At 39.5% G+C, this 23672-nt stretch overlaps 1 protein-coding gene across 2 annotated transcripts in view; it reads left to right on the top strand.

Annotated features, from left to right (window-relative positions):
* The window catches only part of KCNQ5 (potassium voltage-gated channel subfamily Q member 5), a 282302-nt gene that overhangs the window by 245732 nt on the left and 12898 nt on the right, over positions 1–23672 (top strand). The window contains exons 9-11 of one of the 2 annotated variants that reach the window (XM_039569440.1): positions 496–522; positions 8903–9123; positions 21512–21620. In XM_039569440.1, the coding sequence (XP_039425374.1) occupies positions 496–522; positions 8903–9123; positions 21512–21620 (357 nt within the window). The remainder of the gene's footprint in view (positions 1–495; positions 523–8902; positions 9124–21511; positions 21621–23672) is intronic. The other variant, XM_039569441.1, reaches the window with a different exon arrangement.

Below are 23672 nucleotides of genomic sequence, written 5' to 3'. Positions count from 1 at the left end.
AAAGCAACATTGGTATAAATGGATGGATATAAAATTACATAAATAATGAAGCTGTATCCCACATAAAATATTCTAAAATATGACTGTCCCTCAAAAGTGCATCTACTTCTTATTTTAAATAAGCATATTGCTGTGTTATCCTAAAATTAAACCTTTTTATTTACCAGAAATAGCTTTATCTAATAAGAACCTACAGCTTTCTGTTATATATGTGTCAGCAATGCGTTTTGCCTAAGTGCTTTGCCAACTCAGTCTGCAGTGGTATGTACTAAGCATGTTATGCATGTGTTAAAAAAACTGAAAAGTTTATTTTCCAGAAGCATTGTAGTTATGAGTCTTGCTTGAATGTTTTTGTGGTTGCAATGTAACGTGTGTTGTACACCAATTAACATACCCATTTACGTTTATCATATATATAACATCATCTGTAACTAAGTAATGTGATTACTATCTGCATAACAAGTATGTTTTTCCCTCCCACTCCCTGACCTGAAGAAAAGAACAAGGGGAATCTTCTAGCAGGTTTGTAGTTTCTTTTATTCCTTTTATCTGTGAAATTGCTGTTTCCTAATGGCTTTTAGGTGTCTCGGGTTCTGTACAGTAGGTTCAATGAACTGCAACTGTTGATAGATAATAATCGCAAATTGGATTTTTTAAACTCATACACTGCTGAAATTTGCTTCTTTGTCCCAGTTTTTCTATGGAAAAAAATAGGCAATTTTTTACACATCTAACATGTTTTAGCTTTGAGGAGCTCAGTCTGAACAGTGGCAGAGCAGCCAGCGGAGCAGCCTCTCCAGACCCAGCTCCTGGGCAAGGACACCGCCCTTGCTTCTGCTGTAAAATTGATGCGGGAATTGCAGTGGAAGTTACAGACATATAGTTTATTTGGCAAGGTGAAGAAGCCCACCAGCCCTCCACTGCAGGGTAAGGACCCTCTGATGGGGCTGCTTGGATGTCACCTTTGCTCTGCAGGAGCATCCTCAAGGCTTCCTCAGTGCCATGACTCCACATTTTCTAACTTTTCTGTCATCCCCTCCTAAGGAGCGTTTTGGGACATAGGAGGTGGGGGGGGAAAGCAGCACTGCAGTGTCTTACCTCCTCCTGGCTGCATGGCTTGCACTCCCCCTTGGCCTAGTTGAGCCAGACTGGTATGTCGCCTGAAGAAAGCCCCACTGCAGTCAGCTGGGAGCGCGGGTGGGCTTCCACCCAGCCTAGATCGCGGCTGAGCACCAACTGCCTACAGCTGGCAGCAGAAAGCCTTGGCAGGGCTATTCTCACTAGGTAAATAAAGCTCTGGAGAGGCATGTCCTAAGGAAGTGGGAGAAAATGCTGGTCTTTGCTGTAATGATAGCCCAAACCCTTAGGGACAGGAAAGGACTCAGTGGCTATAAGAGAAATTATCTCAGAAACTCATTAGGGATGGGAATCAGCAGGCATTTGGCAGCCGGCACTGCGGTATCAGCATGCTCAGAGAATAGCAGACTTTACCTCCCATCAGAAAATGCTGAAAAGCCAAGGAAAAAAGTGTTGGTGACACATCAGCCCCTGAAATACATCCAGCCCCAAGTTGTACCGTGGTTCACAAATGCTTCTGGGTTATTCAGTTAGGGATGAAAATCGTCACATCAATTACCCGTGTCCCATTCCACTTCCCAGATTGCTCCTCTGGCACCTGACTCCAACCTTTTCCTCCAAGCACATGTAACCGCTGTTAGTGTCACTGTAACTCAAGGGGACAGGATTTGCTCTGTCAGTTCTGGGACTTTTTGTATACATTACCTCCACAGGCTTGCTAGGAACATACTGATCTCATTAAATTATTACAGTCTGATCCAAACTTCTTGCTCTCACCAGCTGTATTTCCTAGTCTTTTGACAGCAACATTTAAAATTGACTTTTTTAAAGGTGACACAGAAGTTGCCAGCAAATGAGTACATCCCTGTAAAACCGGGATTTGTGCAGAGGAGAGAGGTTATTCCCAGTTGTACCTGCAAGCACTAAAAAAGACAAATTTACTTACAATAACTGGAAACTAGATTAAAAAAACAAAACAAAAACAAAAACAAAAACAAAAAAACCAACAACCAAACACTCAGCTGTCAAAATCAGCTTATGTTCTCCATATTAATGATACCAATTGTGTCTTTAAAAGAAGTTAACAATTTAGTCAGATTTGGTCACTTTATTTTCACTGAATGGAAGATGCCTGCTCCTTCAGAAACTCTTAACTAATTTGTGCACTGCTGTAAATTAGTGTATGGGTAAAAATGAACTAGTTAACTTCTGAGATCATGTTCTACAGTAAAAACCCTACAGACCACTCAGTGCCTTTTCAAAAAAGGTGTGTTTTGCCAGTGTCTGTATACCACTCTTATGCTGATATATCACTGTGTGTTTATATGACTGAAAATACATGTGGTGTATGTGGTCTTTTGTGGCAAAGATGTAAATGCAACCTACTGCAATGTACTTTGAGATATCTGTCCTTGACTATTTAACTTGTTTCTTACTGTGATGTTAAGTTACTTGCATGGGATGCTATGTGAACTAAGTAAGCTTCTTGTTTCACTCTTTAAAAGGAGACATGTTTGCACAAGTAGTACATTGGATTGCATTCTGAATATGCTCTTTGCTCTATATTCCCTTCTAATAACAATGGAGAAAAACTCATGTTAGGGAAAAGTTTATTATTTTCTTTCATACCAAATTGGCTTATATTTACAGAAATTAATTCTTGTGTTTTGTCATGTATAGAGCTACAGTCTTTCATTAGGTGATTAAATGTTGCTATGCATTTGAGTTGAGAGAGCTGTGCTTATGAGGCTGTAGCTTCACATTGATTTTAATAAAAATATGCATGTTGTATTTCCCAAAATTTTACACACAAGTGTTCTAATTAATAATTTATCAAAGTATTAGTAGACGACCTCTCTGGTGTATCCAAGCTATAAATGAGGTATTTCTATAAATCGGTTCTAGACTTGTGTAAGTTATTTTAAAAGCCTATATGTTAAATTCTCAATAACTACAAATGCACACACTGAAAACAAACATATATATATTTATATAAATAATATTTATTTCTGTTCATTTATACAACATGGCTGAAATAGTTCCTGTGCAGGAAACTAGATCAAGACTGATGAATCTTGTGACATACAGAGAGCATAATCAGTCTAAAACTGTGTGTAGGACATGCACTGGGTGTCTGCAAAGGATGAATGTCACCCATCTAGTCTTGTAACTCATGAGGCTGAATATGCATTCCCTATTTAGACAATTCTCTGGTGCAATAAGGAGCAGTTTTGCCAGTATAAGATCTTGGGGGGAAAATTCAGCCCTGTTCTGAGGGAAACAAGTGAATTATATTATGGAATTGTTTCACCTCCTATACCATATCTGTTTCTAAAAGTAGATTAAATGTAAACACTCTGCATGCACCATATAAAAAAGAAATTGCCAGTGATGTATAATCTAACTTGAGGTGGAAAACCTAACCCCTTATCTAGCACTGGAATGCTTAGTAACACAGTCCTCTATCTCCCCTCACTCCTAGTAAGCTTTGTAGTAATAAACAGAAGCTCTTCAGGATGTACACCCCTCGGAAACATAGGTATTCAGCATCCTGCCTATTCACATGATGTTTGAGAATGCCAACTATTCAGCATCCTGCCTATTCACGTGATGTTTGAGAATGCCAACTAACATCAGGTGCATGATTCATTTACTTCCCCTTCTTAGTGCTTTAAAGTTCCTTACTTCTCCAAACGATGTTTCCTATTTATTTTTAAGTGCTTTTAAGTCCCTTTCTGCTTGTTGCCTGCAATGCCATTAACACAATGGCAGCAACACCAGTTGTTTCAAACTCAACCAGCCAGACAATTGCAGTGTGCAGCACGCCATGATATTACAAAGCCCCATTCCCCTTCTCTGTCTGAGACTTCAGCTTTTCGAATGCATTACCCTGTGGAGATCTAAAACTGGGGTTGAATGTTTGGGTAAAGCCATTTCCCAAAGTCCAAGAGGATTTTTATGACCATGGCAGTCGAGTTCTCCATCTAATAATTAGTGGGGAATATTAAGCTATAACATGCTAGGCAATTACAACAGTCAAAATGTGCACTTGTTCTTGAGAAGAATCCCCTTGGACACAGCTTATGGAAGATGTGCCTGCATCCTGTACTGGAAGGTAGAGGAATGCATGTGAAATCAAGCATCTGCTTCAGCTGAATTCCATGGAAATTGTGTCTCTTACCAAAAATGGTAATTCCTAGATGGATGAATCTCATGGGAAGAAACCTATGATTCATATCTCAAGCTGATTGCATTATTTCTTACTTTTTAAAAATAATGTAAAAGACAGTAGAAGTACAAACTGATTACAGAAAATTAAGATCAAAATAGTTTATCTTCATTTAGAGTTTCTTTGGAAAAGGAAAAAATGCACAAACACCCTGAATATTTCCTTTTCTGTTTGACAATTGAACTATAAAACACTGTGGCCTGAAATTCTTGTTATTACTCATTGAAGGTATGAAATACAACACTAAATTTCTTGAGTTCATGGTCCTGGCACGAGACTGGTGGTGAAGTTTTGAATGTTTGAACTTCAGGTCTCACCGTATTATCCATTGCATTTGCATTTGTTTGACTTAGCTTAATTTCAGTAAAAGTATTTTTAGGCTCAGTAAGAATCAACACATGTATTTATAGGTAGCTAACTGCTGAAAATTGGCATGTGCATCTGCTTGCTGTTGTTTGCCATAGGTAATAATTTTTGGCAGTTTTAGCTTCTGTCTCAAGACTCAGAGCATTCTCCCTCACCTTCCAGTTATTTCTGATTTATTTCAAGTTCTTCCTATTCTTGCTTCCACCAACCAGCTCAGTATGAAAAGCTGAAAAACAAGGTGTAAATTGTGGCTAGTAGCAAGCAGTAGTGCTGCAGGTCTGAGGCTGAAGAAGAGCAGAAGTTTGACTTGACCAGAAATGCAGGAAGGTGGCAGGCAAATGGGGGAGTGGGACTGGAAGGGAAAGAGATGCTCAGTTAACAAAGTACAGGGAGATGGTCCATGGAAGACAGAGCAAGCAAAGGTTTGTATGCATCTGTCAATTTAAACAAACTCTTATCCAGGGTAGTCATTTGGACCAGCAGAGAAGTGTTCATTCCCTCTGCAGTGAAGCTACAGTGACCTCTAGTGTCCCAACACACCTCTTTCTTCATAAATCAAGGGTGGTAAAGGCAGAATTTGGAAACGAAGAAATAAGAACTAGAAAGTCATTTGCTGTCCTAGGGAAATAAGCGCCTTGGGCTTGGATGGGAGGAATGAGTCATAAGATCCTACAACTGACCTTTCAGAAAGCAGACAAGTACAGAAAAGTCATTTGCTTCCTTTTCTACAGCTGCCAGTTGTAATGGATCTCCACTAAAAGATGCTTCAAAGCTCCAGTGTTAGCGATAAGAATACATTCCACAACTTTCAGCCCGCAAAATTAGAGGAGTGATAGGTCCAAAGTGATTACCATTGCCAGGGAAGACTCATAGGAAGCAAAACTGTATGTCAACCAGCTAGGCTAAATTATCAGTCATATAAAGTACAAGAAATGATGGACAGACACACATCTAAAGGAATGCAGAGATAACTGGAGACAGCTGTGGATCCCTCAGATCTTTGTCATTTAGGTTTGATTTAGGAACTTGTGTGATTTTATTTTCCTGATTCTTTCTTGTGGTTTTTGCCCTTTGGACAAACACTCAAAGTTTGTGAATACTTATGGGGATACATGAGTATCTAACGGTCATTAACAGGTTTACATTGATTCAAGGGATTTCCTTTGGATACCATGTAAAAAGAGAGGGGAAAAAATGTGAAAGAGGAAAATATAGTAGGCCAGGACCTGCAAAAGGTGAAGGATTTTTAGCATGCACTAGCCAGTGTTGATCCAACCAGCATAAAATCAGAATACAGAGCCCTAAAGGATTCACTGGCTACTGATTTGAATGCAGAATGTCCAAAGATACTTGAAAGGTGTAAGATTATCTTCACTCTGTAATTTTAACACCATCTCTACCACTATTGCAACAAAGAATCCAGAGCCAGGAACCAGGCTTTATCCTATAAGGAAAGGGACTTTCACTATGGGGAAAAGCCTGGTGAGGATATTCTCAAGTTCTCTGACTCAGTTACTCATTCATGATCTGTTATTTTTCATACATAGAAGAGCCCCAAGACAGTGTGTTCCCAAGGACAAGCTTTCTTCTCCCAACCTTTCTTCTCCACTGCTACCAGTCCCACAATTTATGCCTGTGCTGAGAAGGACCCAGTGACTTCAGGAACATTTCCCACCAGTCTCAAAATAGGAACAGGGATCCAAGAAGCAAAGAACTGCTACAACTAGTCTCTTTGGGGATGCATCTGAAGATGCAAAAGACAGTTTCCAAACCATGCTTCCTTTTGGGGGCTGTGTTTCTCTTCATGATGCAGCACCCTCTGCATGGACCCTTGGCATGCCAGTACGCTGCCATTGCTACAAAGCCAATTTTGGTTTAAGTATGAGCTCTGCAGTTTACATTAATATTTTCATTCTCAGCGTTGCACTTTTGAAAAATGTCTGTAGTACAGATAAAATGCCTACTGTTCCTTTCACCATTGCCTCACTGCTTTGATTTGGAGAACTAAAGATACTCAGGTTAAGTAGCCATTGTGTACTATTCAGCTTTTATAAATGAAATACCCATGTCTACCAATCATTTAAAGGCAGCAAGTGCTTTCATTAGTACAAATTAATTGACAGAACAGCACATGTGCTGTTTTGATTCTGGTTTTATTTTCGTTTTTATTTTGGAGTTAATGGGATTATAAAAAATAGGATCTATATAGATAGCTTTTATGGCTATTTTACCCATTTTCCTTTCATTTTTATTAGTCCAGCAGGAAGACAGCTGTTCAGAATTTTTTAAACTCTAATGTTTGCAAAAAAAGAGCATCATTTGACTTCATTTTCCAATAGCAAGTACAATTTGAGCCGTAAGGGGAGTTAAAAAAAGGGGGACACTTGTAGGAATAATATCTGTAATAAGAAGTCAATTTTGATTCTCTTCCTCATTCTGTATAATATGACAATGCAATAATGTGGTTAATAAATATTTTACAGTTAATATTTTCATTAAGTTCTGAGCTGAAATATAATTCAGTCTCAAAGTGTAATTTGTATTCAAAGTTAAATTTTGGAACTCATTTTTCATTCAAATATTAGGTTCTCTGGGTCTTTTGTATTGCTTAGGCCACAGCACTGGGTAACAATTACAATGGAAACAGAAAATATTTTCAGCACTGTGATGTATTTATTTCAACAATTGCTTATTTTGGGCAAGGAAAAAAGGGGATTACATTCAGAAATTATAGTAAAGGTATTCTTTCAAGTAATCCAACATGCCATATAGAAATACATTTATCTAATAATCTTTCTATTGATGTGCTTACTTTTTAGTACTCTAGAAAATTACCACATTAGAAGCATCCCAGCATGTGTTTTGCCTGCAGCAAACTGCATCCTTTCTGCTGTCAGTGATGTTTTTATTCAGACTGAAATGCTATGCTTTGCTATGCATGGACAAAGAGATGTTTATCTCAACACTTCACAGTTTATAATTACTTTCCATTTCATATAATTACATATTAACACTGTGTTTTCAGAGTGCAAGTGTCCTTGAGTTCAGGCCCAGAGAGGGTTTGTTATGCCTAACCAAAATGTGACAACAGTAGCTAACAGGCTGTATGAACTTTCAGAGTTACATACTAGGCAGTAAAGAATCTGAAAAATATAAAAGCTAAAACCTGACCATCACAACCAAGTGAATTTAACCTTGCAGATAAAACAAGGTTTCCAGACCTTGGTGTCAGACTCCTTCTCTGTTTCCACTTTGTGTCTTCTGCTACAGGAAGGGACAAACAAAAAAAGCATAGGCAGATAGTCACAGTGACCACAGGATGTTCATCAAATATGTTTGAACAAAGGTAATTTAAGCACTGGGAAATAGAAAATCTACAAATCCCACATTTAGCTGGCTGCAGGGGATGATTACAAGCACAGCAGGGGGAAAAACCTCACTATTGGTCAACCATAAGATCACAGGGTCACCACTGGTGCAGTAGACAGTCATGAGCTAGGCTGGGCTCTGGTGCCTGTCCAATACCACCTGCACATAGTCAGCTTCCAGCTTAATCTTCAGCAATGACTTTAGAGAGCATACAGCATATCATTGCATTTCCATTAATCCGTCATCATGTTGTTTCTTGGATTTTATGAATTTTGGTTTTGTCGTGTCCAAGGAAGTGCTCTAACAAGGAATTCTGGATATGAGTGATCACTAACCATACATATGAAATGTTGGAAGTGCAACATCCGGAAAAAGCATGAATATACACTAACAGTATTTTTGCCTGCTTAAAAAGAAAAACAAACCAGACAATACTACATGGCATGCAGTAACAATAAAATACGTTTTGGTTTTGTTTATCTGAAGATATGGCCAGAAACGCACTGAGCTAGGCTGACTAAGATGGAAACAAACCTATTTCCAGTTCAAGTAATAAAAAAAATCATAGAGAATAATGTATAATAATTGGGTCAAATTTGTTTCTATTTGTTATTTTTAATTTCTTTTACAAGGTTATTCTATACTGTGTTATAAACTGCCAATGCTAATACTTCTATCAAAAAGCAATTACATCAAATCAGTTCCATTCACAAATGAAATATATTCAATGAAAATAAATGTGTGTAAGAAACAGATTCATACCAGTGAGATTTTTTACACATTATTTTCAATTATCATACAATAGAAAAAAGAAATGCATTGAAGGAACTATGATATAAAATCTATTTCTCTCTCCCACAGTCAAAAGCTAAGTTTTAAGGAGCGGGTCCGGATGGCCAGCCCACGAGGTCAAAGTATAAAAAACAGGCAGTCTTCAGTCGGAGATCGCCGGTCACCAAGTGCTGACATTGCCACTGAGGGCAGCCCAACCAAAGTCCAGAAGAGCTGGAGCTTCAATGACCGAACCCGCTTCAGGCCCTCGCTGCGGCTGAAGAGTTCCCAGCCCAAACCCATGGTCGATGGTAGGAGTTTTTCACCCCTTGTTCACCATTGTCTGCTGCTCCCAGCCTGCTCACACTCCTGCACACTTGCACAGTGATTGTACACATTTTAGGAAAGCAGAAAGAATTGCTATTTGGGGCCAGAGACACAAACCAGCTACAGTCTGCTTCAAAGAGCCCGATAATGTGATTATCTTTTAATAAGAAATCATGTCAGTGGTGCATAGGGAGCAACTGGTAGAAAAAGGGGTCACTATGAAAAGTCACAGTGGACTGAATGCATCCCAGAGATTTGGCTGCAACACCTCCTCTGTCACGGCCCCTCTCCCACTACTGAGCTCAGCTGCTGCCCAAACCTGCTCCCTCCTGCTGGTGGTCCATGCAGCACAGCCAGCAAAGTCTGTGCCCTTTGCCAGCCTAGAGCACAGCTTGTGCAGAACTTGCTCCCTCAGGCAGAGGAGTCCTAGTACCGGCAGTGGCGATGCAATCACCTGCCACCAAGGGATAAACTACTGGGTGCTTTAAGTTTTACAGGGTTGTATCTGGCTTGATAAGGCAGGTAGATTTAGCAAATACCAGTGTTATTGCTTCTATGTATTGCTTTCTAAAGGGTATTTTGGATGTAGGAAGCACTCCTAAAATGTGAAGAAGTGGATCTTGCTGAAAATGGCTCGTTGAACCCACAGCAGCAGCCCAGCCTTTTGCTCAAGTTGCCTCCTACACTGCTCCATTCTCTAGCTAAAGTCCAATTTGGCATTAAACTAACCCACACTCAGGCAAGGACCTTCATCTGCCAAAGCTTGCCAAAACAAAGACAGTGACTCCTCTAACCAAGCAGCATCAAACTGAGTGACAGCAGTCCCCTGACACACAGGAGCTGAGAGCACCAGGTGAACCTGACCCCTGTATGGGACAGGTCCAGCACTGAAAGGTGCACTCACACAGCTCTGGGGGTACTGCTGCCCCAGAGGATTTTGTTTCTGGTTTCTCCATTCACATATTTCCCCATCTATGGATGTTTTGTTCTTTCTTGTGGTATCCCCCACATAAAAAAAAAGGGAAACAAACTGGTTGACTACCACCAGTGACCCTACCTGAATGGGAAAGGTACAACCTCTTTCTACAATGGCAATCGTGCATGCTACATCCAACAACTGTGGTAAGAATAATTAGAAGTGCAATGCTGATGTCTGCTTCCTTTTTAAGAGCATATATTATCACAGACATGTAGGTTGAAAAATACTTATTGAACTGCAATGCCCCATTCTCAGTGAGAATATCCTACACAGCATATCTCTTCAGGAAAGATCTGGGTAAATAAACATTTCCTGCAGGGCAAACAAGAGAAACCAACAGTGTTTGCTAAGGTCATCATTCCATCTCCCCCATGGAGATGTCTCAGATGCATGAACTCTGAATTTGCCTGTGATACAGTGAGCTGCTGGGGTATACCAGCTACCAGGCTACTATTCAGGTTGCTCCACTCTACTATCCACTGCTATCCACTCCCATCTCCATCCTGGGGCACAGGCCCTGGCTTATGTCCCATGGCAGCTGCAGCACAGGGGCTGTGTGACCTAGCCTGGGTCTCACACTGATGTGAAGTTCTGACAAGGCCACAATGGGAAGTGAGAAATGTTCTAGGTAGCACAGTGGTTGAAGCTACCCTGTCTAAATTTAGGCTTCCTACATAATCACTTATACAGCACAAGTATCTTCCCCAAACCACATCAGAAACAATTTCATAGGTTAAACCCATGTTAACTCACACTGCGCCTGGAAGTGACCTAAGAAAGTAACTTTTTGAGCACAGTCTCAGAGTATCAGTGGCTTACTTTTGCCCCAGCTCTGCAGTCTGTACCTCACTGAAGCACCTGTTTCATTTTTCATCAGCCCATTTATCATAGAAGCATTTCCTCAGTGTGTCCCCTATTGTGTCCTGTACATATTGTCATCACTAACAATGATGTGCACAAGCAGATTGTGCTCCTTCTGATTGTTTCCCTCTCACGGAAAAGGTGGCATAAACAGCACCTTGGGTATATCTGTAGATAAAAGAGTAACAACAACAGAGCACTCATTGCTGTGCGTAAACCCTTGAAGATCTTCCCGCTCCTCAGGGTGAGCACAGCCTGTTTCCTGGTAAGTGATTTCCAGCTACTAGTCCACCCTTATGAACTGGGGCCAACAGATACAACCAATTTCTCATCTGTGGCAGAAGGAACAGCTTCCATTGTCTCCAGCTTTTAGGCAAATGCCAAGTTTCCATTCTGGGACCTCATCCAACTACTTCTAGGACCAGTATGATTAGAGAGATGTCCAGTGTGCTCACTGCTGAGAGACACCTCCCTGCTGCCTTACCCAAACTTTTGCAGGAAAAGTTGGGCGCTACTAACCTTGATTTTTTTTTTCTTTCTTTTTGGTGTGTTACCAATTTCATAGCTTGATGCTTTCTACATTTGACAGCTCAGTGAAAAAGATCTCAAGATGCTATATTTAATTTAGAACATCTTGCATTTTTCACTGGATGAGAAAAACAGTATTTGCATCATATTATTCTTATCTCTTGCTTGCCAGATCCTCCAGTTTCTTCCTTGAGGTATTTCCCAGCCAAATAATTAATAATTTTGGTAAGCCAATCGTCAAGCCAAAACAAGAAGCCACCTTTTTCTGGGTGAAATTTTGGGCACAAAACAGTACCCTTGAACAGCTGGTCCTTCTGATGATTCCTACATCTCTGTAGGGTGTTTGGTGGGAGAAGAAATTACATTACAAGAGACCTTTGGGACCATGACAACATAGTACTGGGTACCCAGTTCAGTGTCAAAACTTCATATCAGTGAAAATATAATAGATTCTTACTATGAACTTCCTCTTCCAAAAGAGAAGACAGAAGACACATATATTTGCTTCATTTTTCTTTCACTGTATGGGATATGGTGTTGTAAATGCTCTGCACAGGCAGAAGACTGAAATCTGTGTGAAAATAAAGAAAATATGCAAATATATAAGGAGAGGGTTCCAAAAGGAAGAAAAATTCTTCGCATATGAGGATGATTTAAGGCAGATAGATGGTCAACACAGTGACTTTGCAGTGCTGACTGAGTTCTGGTAAGGACATGGCTGGAATCTGGCCCAAATCCATCAGAAAGAGACTGCTGAAGAAACTCAACATTAGCAATTAGAAACTGGCCTGCAAAGGGAGGTTTCCAGTACAGAAAGGAGCTCGTGGGGGTAGCTAAAAGGCTAACCTGATTGAAAATCTAGTAGCTTTCCTCTTAGGCTACCCAGCAACAAAAACTCCCCCACTGCATATTAAAATCACAGAAGGAGAATTTCTTGGCAGCAAGTAAAACACTTAAGCAAGCCATGAATATCTCCCAAAAGGATTTTGGCATAGCAGCCTTAGAACAGTATGACCAAAACTGTTGCAAAAATGGCTTTATTTATGGTTATTAACAATCCTCTGAAACTGCCTATAAACCATTTATTGCCATTGACAAAGTAGGTCTGACAACAGTGGCAATTATTTCAGCTACATATGTGCATTTGCAAATGGAATCCAAACCTAAGAGATGTTTGATGGTTAGAGAAGTCTTTGGTGGCCTGACTGCAGATGCTTTCTAGGGCATTTAAGAACAGCGCAGGGGACTGAAAGTGAATATCAAGACTTACATAATCTGATTTTAAATACATGTGCAGCCTCTGGTGAAATGTGGTTCACAATTTCCAGAAATCTTGTTGAAGAGGGGACTCTGCACAAATTAACAAAGGTGCCATAATGCTGTATTTCCAATCCCTGTTATCAGCCTAAAAGGGAATTATCAGGATGAGATAGATCAAAGGAAATCTTCACCAATGAAGAATCGTAAAGAGTGAAGCTTTACAAAGCTCACACTTAAAAGGATTGTATAGGGTCACGGAAGAGCCTTCCCCAAAGGGATGCTATGTGACACAGGCAAAGGTGCTGCCAGACCTTGGAGCCACTCACAGCCCCCTCTGTACCTGTACACAGAGTGGCCCAGGAGCTACCTGTGGCCCCAAGGCCTCCTCATGCAGTATGGCTGTGGTCCCTGTTAACAAAAACAGGGAAACTGCAGCCAAACTGTCAGTGGGGAGTGGTCCCCAGAACATGAGAATACCCAGAGGCAGGGCCAACCCCATGCCAGAGTCTGTGCCGGTTATTACACGGTACAGGTGACCTCATGCCTTGAGGTCACCTATGGTGCTGTGCCCATGCCTTGTTGTATGTTGTGTTTCCATCCACAGAGACTCGCCCCACAAAATCTCTTCTTTACAATGGTGTTCCTGCCCTGTTTTCTTTTCTGCTTGCCTTGCTGAGGAGCAGAACCTTTTTTGCTTACATCATGCTCCAGTCTTGTACCACCACAGCTGAATTAATGAACAATATTATGTTGTGGATGCAGTTTTCTATGAGGGACAAAAATACCCTATTATATTTTTTTTCTACCATCCCATGCTTCTAAGCCTCTACATGAGTTATTGTGCCTTTACTGTAACCTAGAGATATTGTGTGGCTTTTTGAATAAAACATCAAAAGCTTTCAGCACTGGAGATATTAAAAACATATTTCATTTGATTAATTAAAAAGAATTCTCTAAGGAAATATCTGATTTCTTGCACCATCCTCAAACATTATACACTCACATGACCTCTAGCCTTTCATTCCCTAGAGAGTACTTGCACAAAATCCTCAGGGTAGAGTATATTATAAGAGCTATGGAAAGAATGCGATTGTGCATTTCAGCCCCCATGTCCTCAGTTACTACCATGTAATTTATGTATTGCAAGAATGACAAGTTTTCCTTTCAGTAGCATAAACAGCTTGACCTTGATGTGCAGAAGTCCTTAGCTGGGTTGCTTCTACATCTAAGCTTAAATTTGCTGATTCAAAGTGAAGCTGCACAATGTCAAAGTTTGAATGAAATTTATTAGCAATATATCAATCTGTGCTAGACAAGAGATTTATTTTCTTGTGATTGTGTACCTAGAGCAGATAGAGTTCTCATTTATTACCACTGTCACTGTAATTAACTGGGAAGATCTGGCATTCTGATCTAAGCTCTGAGTCATTTTTGTGTAAATAAGTACAGGCCATTGGCTTTGAGGCATTATTTTAGTTTATTTCAACCAAAGTCCTGGCCATATGAGTCCACAATTTAGTCCAATTTAGTCCTTTCTTTATGATACCTCTTGAGGAACTTGCTGTGCACCATTGCTCACTGGACTCAGTGGTCACAGGTGAATGATTATTAAGCTTAGCTCTGTGACGGACAGCAGCAGACCATCACACAGAAGTATGATTTGCATAGCTTTCAGATAACCTCATCCACAGTGAAGACTATACAAATGAGATAAGAACTAATTTTGAGATGATGCTCATGAAACTTCCCAACCACATGTAATCCATTTGCACCAAATCTGAAACATTTGAGGAATAGTTTTATTTTTATGAAACATTACTAAGGAAATCCGTCATGGTTTTTTTAAAATACAGGACTATCCTGTAGATACCTGAATCTAAAACAGCCATGGTTCTCTATCCCTTTGCCCCTGTCTATCACCTCCCTCAACAACAATATCTGGAAATCTCCAGGGCACAGGACCTCTGAGGACCTTATGGAATATCAGACATATATCAAGTGATGTGTGCTACAAGGTCTTGCAGGGAGACAGTCAATTAGGTGACATTTAGCTCATTAGTCTACAGTTCCAGATACCATCATATGTATCTGCAATTTTTAAAATTTATTTTACTGTTTTTACTTCTTGGATGTGGTATATATAAAATAACAGAAATGTGTATCTAAAAATACACTAAAGCCATAGATTTAGAGTCACCTAACATTTTTCTCTTTTACTTTTCTCACATGGCCATCTAAAGTTGCTGGCTAATTTGCCACTATTTATAATAAGATCAGCCTTTTTAACAGCACAGTTATTGTGCATATAATGAATTGTTTTTAGAAAGTCTCCTGGTCCTCCATATCATCATTCAAAATTAAAAGGATTCCTTTTTAATTAAGTAGTGGGAGCTGTTCCATGAAATATTGCCAGTGCAGAAATTTTTGAGAAGTTAAATAATAAGTAAAGATAATTGAGAGTTGTTAGAAGGGAATGCTAGAATTTTAGATATTTGGAACTTGCTTGCATTACATGATAACTGATACAAATTAGGTCTCTGACCTTAAAAAAATTGCACTTACAGAGAAAGAAAACGATATCATTATACCCAGAATATGTAGAAAACTTTCCACCAATTCTATCTTCCATTTTAACCAAATCAGAGGATTTTCAGAAATGCTTTAACATATATAATGTTGTTAGGGATATTCTTTAAGATACTCTGTGTCATATTGCACTGCAGTTACCAATGATGCCCTCTTCTTGTCCCCATCTGGAATGCTTTGTCTGTTTCAGAGGAAAGACAAGGAATGGGCTATTGATACAGCACTGCTGAACTCCTCATTGATGCTGCCAGCAGAGTAGAGGCTCAGGCTGGGCAGAGCACAAAGGGAACTCTACAAGCTTATGCAAAAATGCTCCTCCTTACAGGAGGCACCAGTTTCCTTCCTTTACTGAGAAATTTATTTCCAGCATGGAAATGGCAACCATTTCATAAAAGCTCCCTGTAAACAATGTTTTTAAATGTTGTCATCCTTATTCCCTCTTTCTTAACTTTTCCACTTGAAGACTGTTGTCTACTACCAGGGATTTTGGTGTCATTTTCTAGATAAATATTAAGTATCTAATGTGACAAGCACATCACGGAAGTACTTGTCCTGCCTTCTTCCTTCGTTCTTGATTAGAAGAAAATCTTTCCTTTTGTTGTTTGGTTTTGGGTTTTTTTTCCAGAGATCAAGGAAATAAATACATAAATCACTCCCTTGGGCCTCCTTTTTCTGGCCTCTGCTCTGGAAAGCATGCAAACATGGGCTGCTGCCTTTCCCGCTCTGGGGGTGCTTTGGGCATTCTTACTAAGTATGTGATTAAGTTCCATCGCAATTAGTGTTGCCTTCTTCAGTGGATTTTTCCTATGGAACTTAGTGAGCAATCACAGTAAAACAAATTAGGTGAACTATGTACTGAAAGAGAGTCAGCTTGTTGATGTTTCAAAGCAAATCAGAAAGAAAATCAGTTCTAGGGGTAGTGAATGGATTTTTTATTCATGGGTCAACAAACAGGAAATAATGACATCTTGTGAAGAGGTGAGAAGTTTCATGAAACATATTTAAACAAAGGCACTAGGCTAAGACACATTTCATTTTTATAAAGGAAAATTGCATGAATCACATGAATATAAACCATCAAGATGTTTGTACGTAGAATAATTTTTGAGGGGAAAATAACTGAGATTTTGTGAAACATTCTATGCATTAAAACATCTGCGGAAATACTACAAAATATGTACAGGACATCTCCATTTTTTAGAGAATATAGGCTAAATCCCTAACTCACCACAGTAAATACTCAGAGTGAAGAAAGGAACTTCAAAGGCAGGGTAAAGTTGAATGAAATATACCCACCTTGCAGACATTCTAGGCATTACATAGAGCACACAGCAGAGGCTCTATTTGAAGGAGCCTGAAAGAACGAATAATGAGAGTATTAAGCTGCTGGCATTGCTTTTTGAGCAAGAGGGTTCATCTGAGCTCAGTACAAACTATAAAACTAATGCAGCTTGGAGTCTCATGCTAAAGCAGCTGCCTGGACACCCCTCCTGCAGCAGACCTATGCATTGGCACCTTCCAAAGGGACAATCTGAATTACCCACTCATTTTCTTTCTGACAACTCACACAGAAAATTAGTGTAGAGATGAGTGTGTCACATTGGGGTGCCCTGCACTGCTGCCCTGGGCAGCCAGAGCAGCTCTGCACTCACATGAGGCTGCTGAACAAGGTGGAGAACAGGCTGTGGAGCTACATTATGAATTGCTTGGACTTCAATTCACAATTCAAACTCTCAGTTTTGATAATGATAGTTAAAAACTATGGCTCAAAGTAACTCAGCACCTGTGAAAATTAGGCCACCATCCAATTTTCACCTTGAGTCATACATTTCAATGAAAATCAATCAGACATTTTTTCCAAACCAGTGTGTTTTTAACCAAGTCAACGCAGCACTGTGCTGTAACATGAATAAGTGCAAGTCATATGCAGGCTATCAACTTCAGGCACCTATTGAGGTTTTGACATCTATTGGTTTTGCGCGGCCTGGCTCTTGGTAGTGGGGTGGCCACAGAGGTGGCTTCTGTGAGAAGGTGGGTTGTCAGCCTCAGCAAAATTATTTCTGTCAACCACCTGAAGGACCCAAACTACCCGCTACACAGTCAGAGTAAGATCTAAGTGATTCTGAAGACTTCAAAAAAAATAAGTCAAAAGGTCTATGTTGGGATCACTGTACCGGTCACTGTGTCAGAAGCACTTCCATAGGATTATTCATGGTGTTTGCACACACACTTATCAATGCTGGATTGTTGTTGCTAGCATATTGCTGTTCCCAGAAAACAAAAAGTAAAAAGTCTTTTTGATTCTGTTAAACAGGCAGATAATTACTTGAATATTACTGACACTGAAAGCAAGGAGCTATGAGAGTGATCAAAGCAGCGTCACAGTTTTCCCAATGCCAAAGCATGTTATTAAACAGAAAACACTTCTAAGAAAGGACACATACTATTTACAGAAATAATAAATCAAGCCTTGGGAATAACTTTTCCACAGAGTAATTTTTTTTGTTGTTGACATATAATGTTTTAGAACAGCCTAATTTTTTTGCCCATTCATTTGTGGTGATCATAAATGACTAGAGTTTGCATGAAAAATGCATAAATACTGTGAAAAACAGGGAAATATCAAGACAATTTTATTGACTTGTGCATGCCTCTTCTATTTCTTGGTAATTGCTGCTTTGCTGTGTGATTAAATCAAAGACTCTTTGCAAAGAAAGAGGAAGAAATTAAAAAGCAGCAAAGATCAGACAGTAGCCCAAAGTAAATAACGTCAAAGATTATAAGACAATAGCAGATGCCTCATCAGTTGTGAAATAAACACTTTCTTTGTTTAAGATCAAAACGCATACTGAATTCTAAACACGCTGGTATTAGAAAAGGGTCGGGATTGTCAAGTGGACTGACAGTCCTTCTTAAAGAGACTTGCAGGGGTTTGTCTAAATGAGTATTAAAAGACATTTTGGCCATCTTTGAGACCATATTCCTGAGCTGCCCGAGGAACAACCTTGAAAGCCCTGGGTAGCCAGTGGTAGAGGTTCCTGGAGAGAAAGAGAGACCAGGGCTAACCCTAGGAAAGCCTGGCAGCAAAGCCAGGCTCATGCAGAGCAGCTGCTGCCCACAGTTTCTTGTGGAACCCACTTGGACCATGCACAGCCACCCCAATGGGGAGCAGGAGATACAGACAGAGGGTATGGGGAAGGATGAAGATGTAGATGTGAGCAGGGATAGGCATGAGCTGGCACTGGGAGGTCCACCTGCCTCGTTAATGCCTAGGAAGGGCTCTCCCTGGGAACAGAGAGCAGCTTGGAGAACATAGCTTAGCCCCATCTGGGAGCTGGCAGAGGTTTGAACAGCTGGAGCTGCTAAAGCAGCCAAACTGACCCCAACTCAGCCCTGACCTCAACGATGAACTCGAAAGGGACAGAAAGGATACAAGTACATCTCACCTCGTAACTATGTGGTACACAACATGAGCTTCCAATGGAAAAATTCATAAGAATGTGAACTTTGATTTCAGTGGTGTTTTAAGCTGGAATTTTTTCTCCAAATTGCTACTACGCATTTCCCAAACTTTTTCCCAGGTCTGCTCAGTATCCTAAAGAAACATTTATGTTTCCCATAGGAATCAAACAAGGCTATAGCTTTTCACAAGCTTTATTGAGCTGTGGTATTGAGTGTCTGCCATAATGAAGGAAATTCATATCAGTGGAATATTAGAAAGAAAAAAGGTGATTTATTAGGGGCAGCATCTCTTCTTCAAGCTGGCTTAAATTTATAAGAATTCTCCAGCATCTGTCTAAAAATTTTGTGGAGTTTTTTATCCACAAGGGAGCAACATGGAACACTATAATTGCGCCACTCAGTTCTCAAAACAGTTCTGCAAAGATATACTGTGGTAAGGAAGCCCTTTTATTAATGACACTGTACTTGGCAAAGGACCCAGGAACAGTATCTGTGAGACAACCATACAGAAACATGTTTATTTTAAACTTTCAGGTTGGAGTCTCCTGTTTCACTGGGTTTAGATGGCTATAGCTCTTGTGATCTGAGCAGTGTTTTTCCTAATTTATACTGGCATAACTGAATGGATTCAAACCATAGAGAGTCACTGGAAATACCAGTAGCATAAAAAGCTCTGGTTTTAATATGGCACTTATAAATGAGCTGGGAGATTTCCACACTGGGAGAGGTAACTGGAGATGCTGATCAGATGTGACACCTGGAAAGTTAGTGTTATGGAATACTTACCATGTCCTGAGATGGTGATTTAGGTAATGTATATACCTATCAAACTAATTATAAAGTTTATTTTAGCTGTTCACATTTCTGGTCAGGAATCCAAATGTTATTGAGGCAGGATAGGTGGAGAGGTGTATATTTTACCAATAAGATAAGCCGAGTCAGGAGTGAAGCTCATGAAAGAGTGCAAGAAAAAAACATTCCTGGCATCATTGTAGTTGTGACTTACGGTAATACCATGGAAGGAGAGATTTCAAAGTTTTGTATGAAAAATTCACTTTTACAATTTAAAACTTATTTTTTAATGGTTGCATTTGATTGTTTCATATGGACTTAAACTTATTACTGACTTGGCTATAAGCCATCTTTTTTTATTAAGTTGCTCTGTCAAAGATGAATTCACCTGTTTTTCAAAGCTACAGATGTTTCTCATAAACGTACCGGTACAGCAACAGTAACAAAAAAAATATGTTCCCAAGTGTAATGAACTAGCCAGATTCATTAAAAAAAAACCAAACCAACCAAAAAATGTGTATGGCTGAACATTAAATCCGAGAAGAAAACAATGCAGCAATACCAGTTCCTGAAGATGCTGTACAAAACTGTTTATGCCAAGGTTATGCCAAGGAATTATGCCAATTCCTATTAGATTTAGAAAGTACCATGACATTTTCAGGCACTTTTGACTGACAAATAATATTTTTCATCTTTAATTTGCAGTCTTCCTGAAAAAGGAATTTGAAAAAATGTCCTGAAATCATTTGTGTCTGACTGTGCTTCAAATCTGCTTGTAATATAAACCCCTGAAATTATTTACTTGAAGTATTTCTGAATGACTAAACCTGTTTTAAATAACAGCATGAATGTAGGCAGGGATCTAGGACTGGGAAGAAATCTCTTCTGTTACTGAGGATTACTGAATCCCATCCTTTTTTCTCTGTTTCATGTCACGCTTTCATTTTACACTCTCTTCCTCATGAAGCAGAGACACTTATGCATGAAATACACTGACGATGAGTGAAATTCTTCTGGGCACTTGGACTTTATGCAGTTGAAGAAAGATGATTTGGGAGGAAAAGCACCTACCCCAAAAAATTTTCCTGTAGTTCACATGCCTTCAAAACATGTATGATGTATGGGCATCCATGACCCTGCCCTTCTTGCTCCATTCACATTCCAGCACATTTTAAGCTTGTAATCCTCTTGGTCATGCATCAGTACCTGTTTTGTTTATGTACTGAGGTACACTTCTGAGATTTCTAGCTAATTCCCAGATGACAACTCTGCAGAGGTGGTGTTTAGGAAATGGTAAAGGATCCATTGTTTTTCAGGTAAATAGATACAGTAACTTGGCTTATGTTCCTCTGGCAAAGGAAGGCTGAAATACCTACATGGCTCTGAGGTTTAAGGTGGCAATTATTCATTTCTGGTAAAAAAGTATTTTGTTTATTTTCACCTGTAATAAAGTATTGGGTCATTCCATAGCCTCCTTATTAAATGAAATGGATCTTCTCCTTTGTCTTCAATGTCAGGTTGATCCATAGTGGTAAAAGAGTAACAATATAACTTCAGCATCTTTTGATTCTGCCATTACATCCATTAGTTCATCACTTTCCTGTAAAACAGAGAATGTGATGAAAAACCATGGGACATCAGGAATAAACATGCTGGTACTCAGCTATTAATTAGTTTCAAAAACTTCCTTTCTAATTTTTACTCTTTACTCTGGGACTAGCCAGGCATTTTATGACACAAGCATAGATGCACACAGGTGCATCGAACAGTTCATAAACTGATGAAGGTCTGTCATGCTTGATACATAGTCCTTCTTTTTCCAGAACCACTGTGCAGGCTGTTAGAAAACACTAAGGAAGAGATTTTTAAATTTCTCTTATTTAGTCTGCTCTTGTCTTTTGCAGCTGACACCAGTCTTGGAACAGATGATGTTTATGATGACAAAGGGTGCCAGTGTGATGTGTCAGTAGAAGATCTCACCCCTGCTCTTAAAACTGTCATTAGAGCTATCAGGTGAGTAGAAAATACTGAATGAATAAACACTCAAGTTTTCTTCAGTTATGATACTAATAAATTGCATGTCAATTAAGAAAATGATAGTTAATTGAACTTATTACATGGCTATATTTGTTACATAACTAATGCTAACATATTATGCTTCCTTTCTATCTATTTTAGTTAGATTAAAACATCAGTTCTGTTATCAGCTTTTCAGTATCTAAAAAAGTTACATGATTTGACACAGAAAAGAAAGAGAGTAATGGATGCTGGTTTCCATTATATTTTATGTTATCCAAACTACAGTTTGACATAATTTTACTGAATATGCATCACCTTGCCTGGAAAAGTTATTTCCTTTAAATGTGTAGGGTTTTATTGCATTTCCATATTCCTGAAACTGTCATATGACTTTTACTGCAAATTTCTTCTGGTAAGAACAGAATAATTACATTCATTCAACTGTGCAAAGCCTTGCCTACCACTATCCACTGAACTAAGTATAACCCAAATAATTTAAAATGAATAGTCTCCTTTTCCAAGAAAGTGGCAAACTGTATTGAAACTTATAAAGTTACCTGTATTGAAACCTTAAATGTATCATTCACCCTCTTGAGACTGCCAAAGCTATTCATCTTCCAGAGTATTTTGAAGTGTAAATCCTGACAGGCAATATCCCCACCATAAAAGTGTACATCAACAAGCAAGGAGAGCTCAAGAATTCCCTATCAGCCGGCAGCAAACCTCAGGTTATTGCTGGGGGTCACCCCACTGGCTCTGCATCACAGTCACATCAGTGTCCAGCACCTTTCTTGGGTGCAGGAAGGTAGGCAGACAGACAGGCAGCAGCCAAAAGGAATTTCTGCAAAAACCTATCAAAAGATGATGTTTTCCTGTACAGAAACCCTTGCCTGGGTTTTCTCAGCACTATAGGAAGAAAAAACTCAAGCTTTTTATCACATTATTTCATGTAGTGATAACCTATGGGCTACTTGTATTTCCTTCCCTTTTTTCCATTGAGTAAAATGAAGACAGATAGTGAGTAAGGCTGTTTCTAAAACTTTTCTACTAGCACAGGCAGCTTGACAGATCATTTGCAGACATCTTTTCCAACCATTTTTCCAACCTGCCTGGAAATGACCTCACAGGATGATTCAGATACCAGGCCTGTGTCCACAGCCACTGCAACTGGCAAGCCAAACATCACAGTTGAAAACCATCTCTTGCCAGCAATGTTTCAGCATGTGACAGAAATCCTTTTTTCACAGTGGACACCCACCCACAAGGCAAGCCTATTCCCTCAAATGGAAAATGCTCACATTAGGAACAGTCAGCATAATCCATTGACTTTGGTGTCAAAGATGCTTGTCTGTGACGCTGCATTTTAAACAGACTGGGTGACTCTTGGCTCCAGGTTGACCTTGCCACTCGTCCTGGCAAGGGGTACTCATTTTTCATGCCATCCAAATTCCTTAAGATTGACTTGACAATTTAATACTTAATTCATGGAGCTCATTTTCTAAGGGGCCACTGGATTGTTCAAAGCATCATCTCCATTTTTGCTTGGCGCTCTTGGTCACTATTAGCTCAAATGAAAAGTAACCAAATGTGAAGGTCGTTGTTAGGAAACTTTCTCCACAGTACCGTCCACAGAAAGGTTCTAATAAGAAAAGCAGAAGTGTAAGAGTTTCCTTGTTTCAGACATGCACTATTTAACTGATGAGAATCAAATTTTTATATTATCTCCAACTTTTACTCTGCCTGCTTGGCTTCCCAGAAAAACAACTCATGTCACCATTGAGGCTGAGAGTAAGAATCTCCACTTGTTATCAATTAGCCATGAATGTCCCCCATCTCCCTGCAAATTTTAGTGTTTCGCAAGATTGCAAGCGGCGCACGCATCTTGCTTCAGAAACTTACCTTTGCTTGACATCTGTAAAGCAGTAATATGACATGATCTTGAGACTTCTGTATATGCTATACTTTAATCTCTCAAAATCAAGAGACTGATAATTCAGTTCATCAGGTAGCTGATACACCTCTTTCTGATTATTCAGAGTATCTGTT

This window comes from Corvus cornix, chromosome 3, assembly GCF_000738735.6.
Source record: "Corvus cornix cornix isolate S_Up_H32 chromosome 3, ASM73873v5, whole genome shotgun sequence".
Taxonomy (NCBI): domain Eukaryota; kingdom Metazoa; phylum Chordata; class Aves; order Passeriformes; family Corvidae; genus Corvus; species Corvus cornix.
The sequence above is the reverse complement of the archived record's forward strand: the minus strand, read 5'-3'. Positions and strand labels throughout refer to the sequence as shown.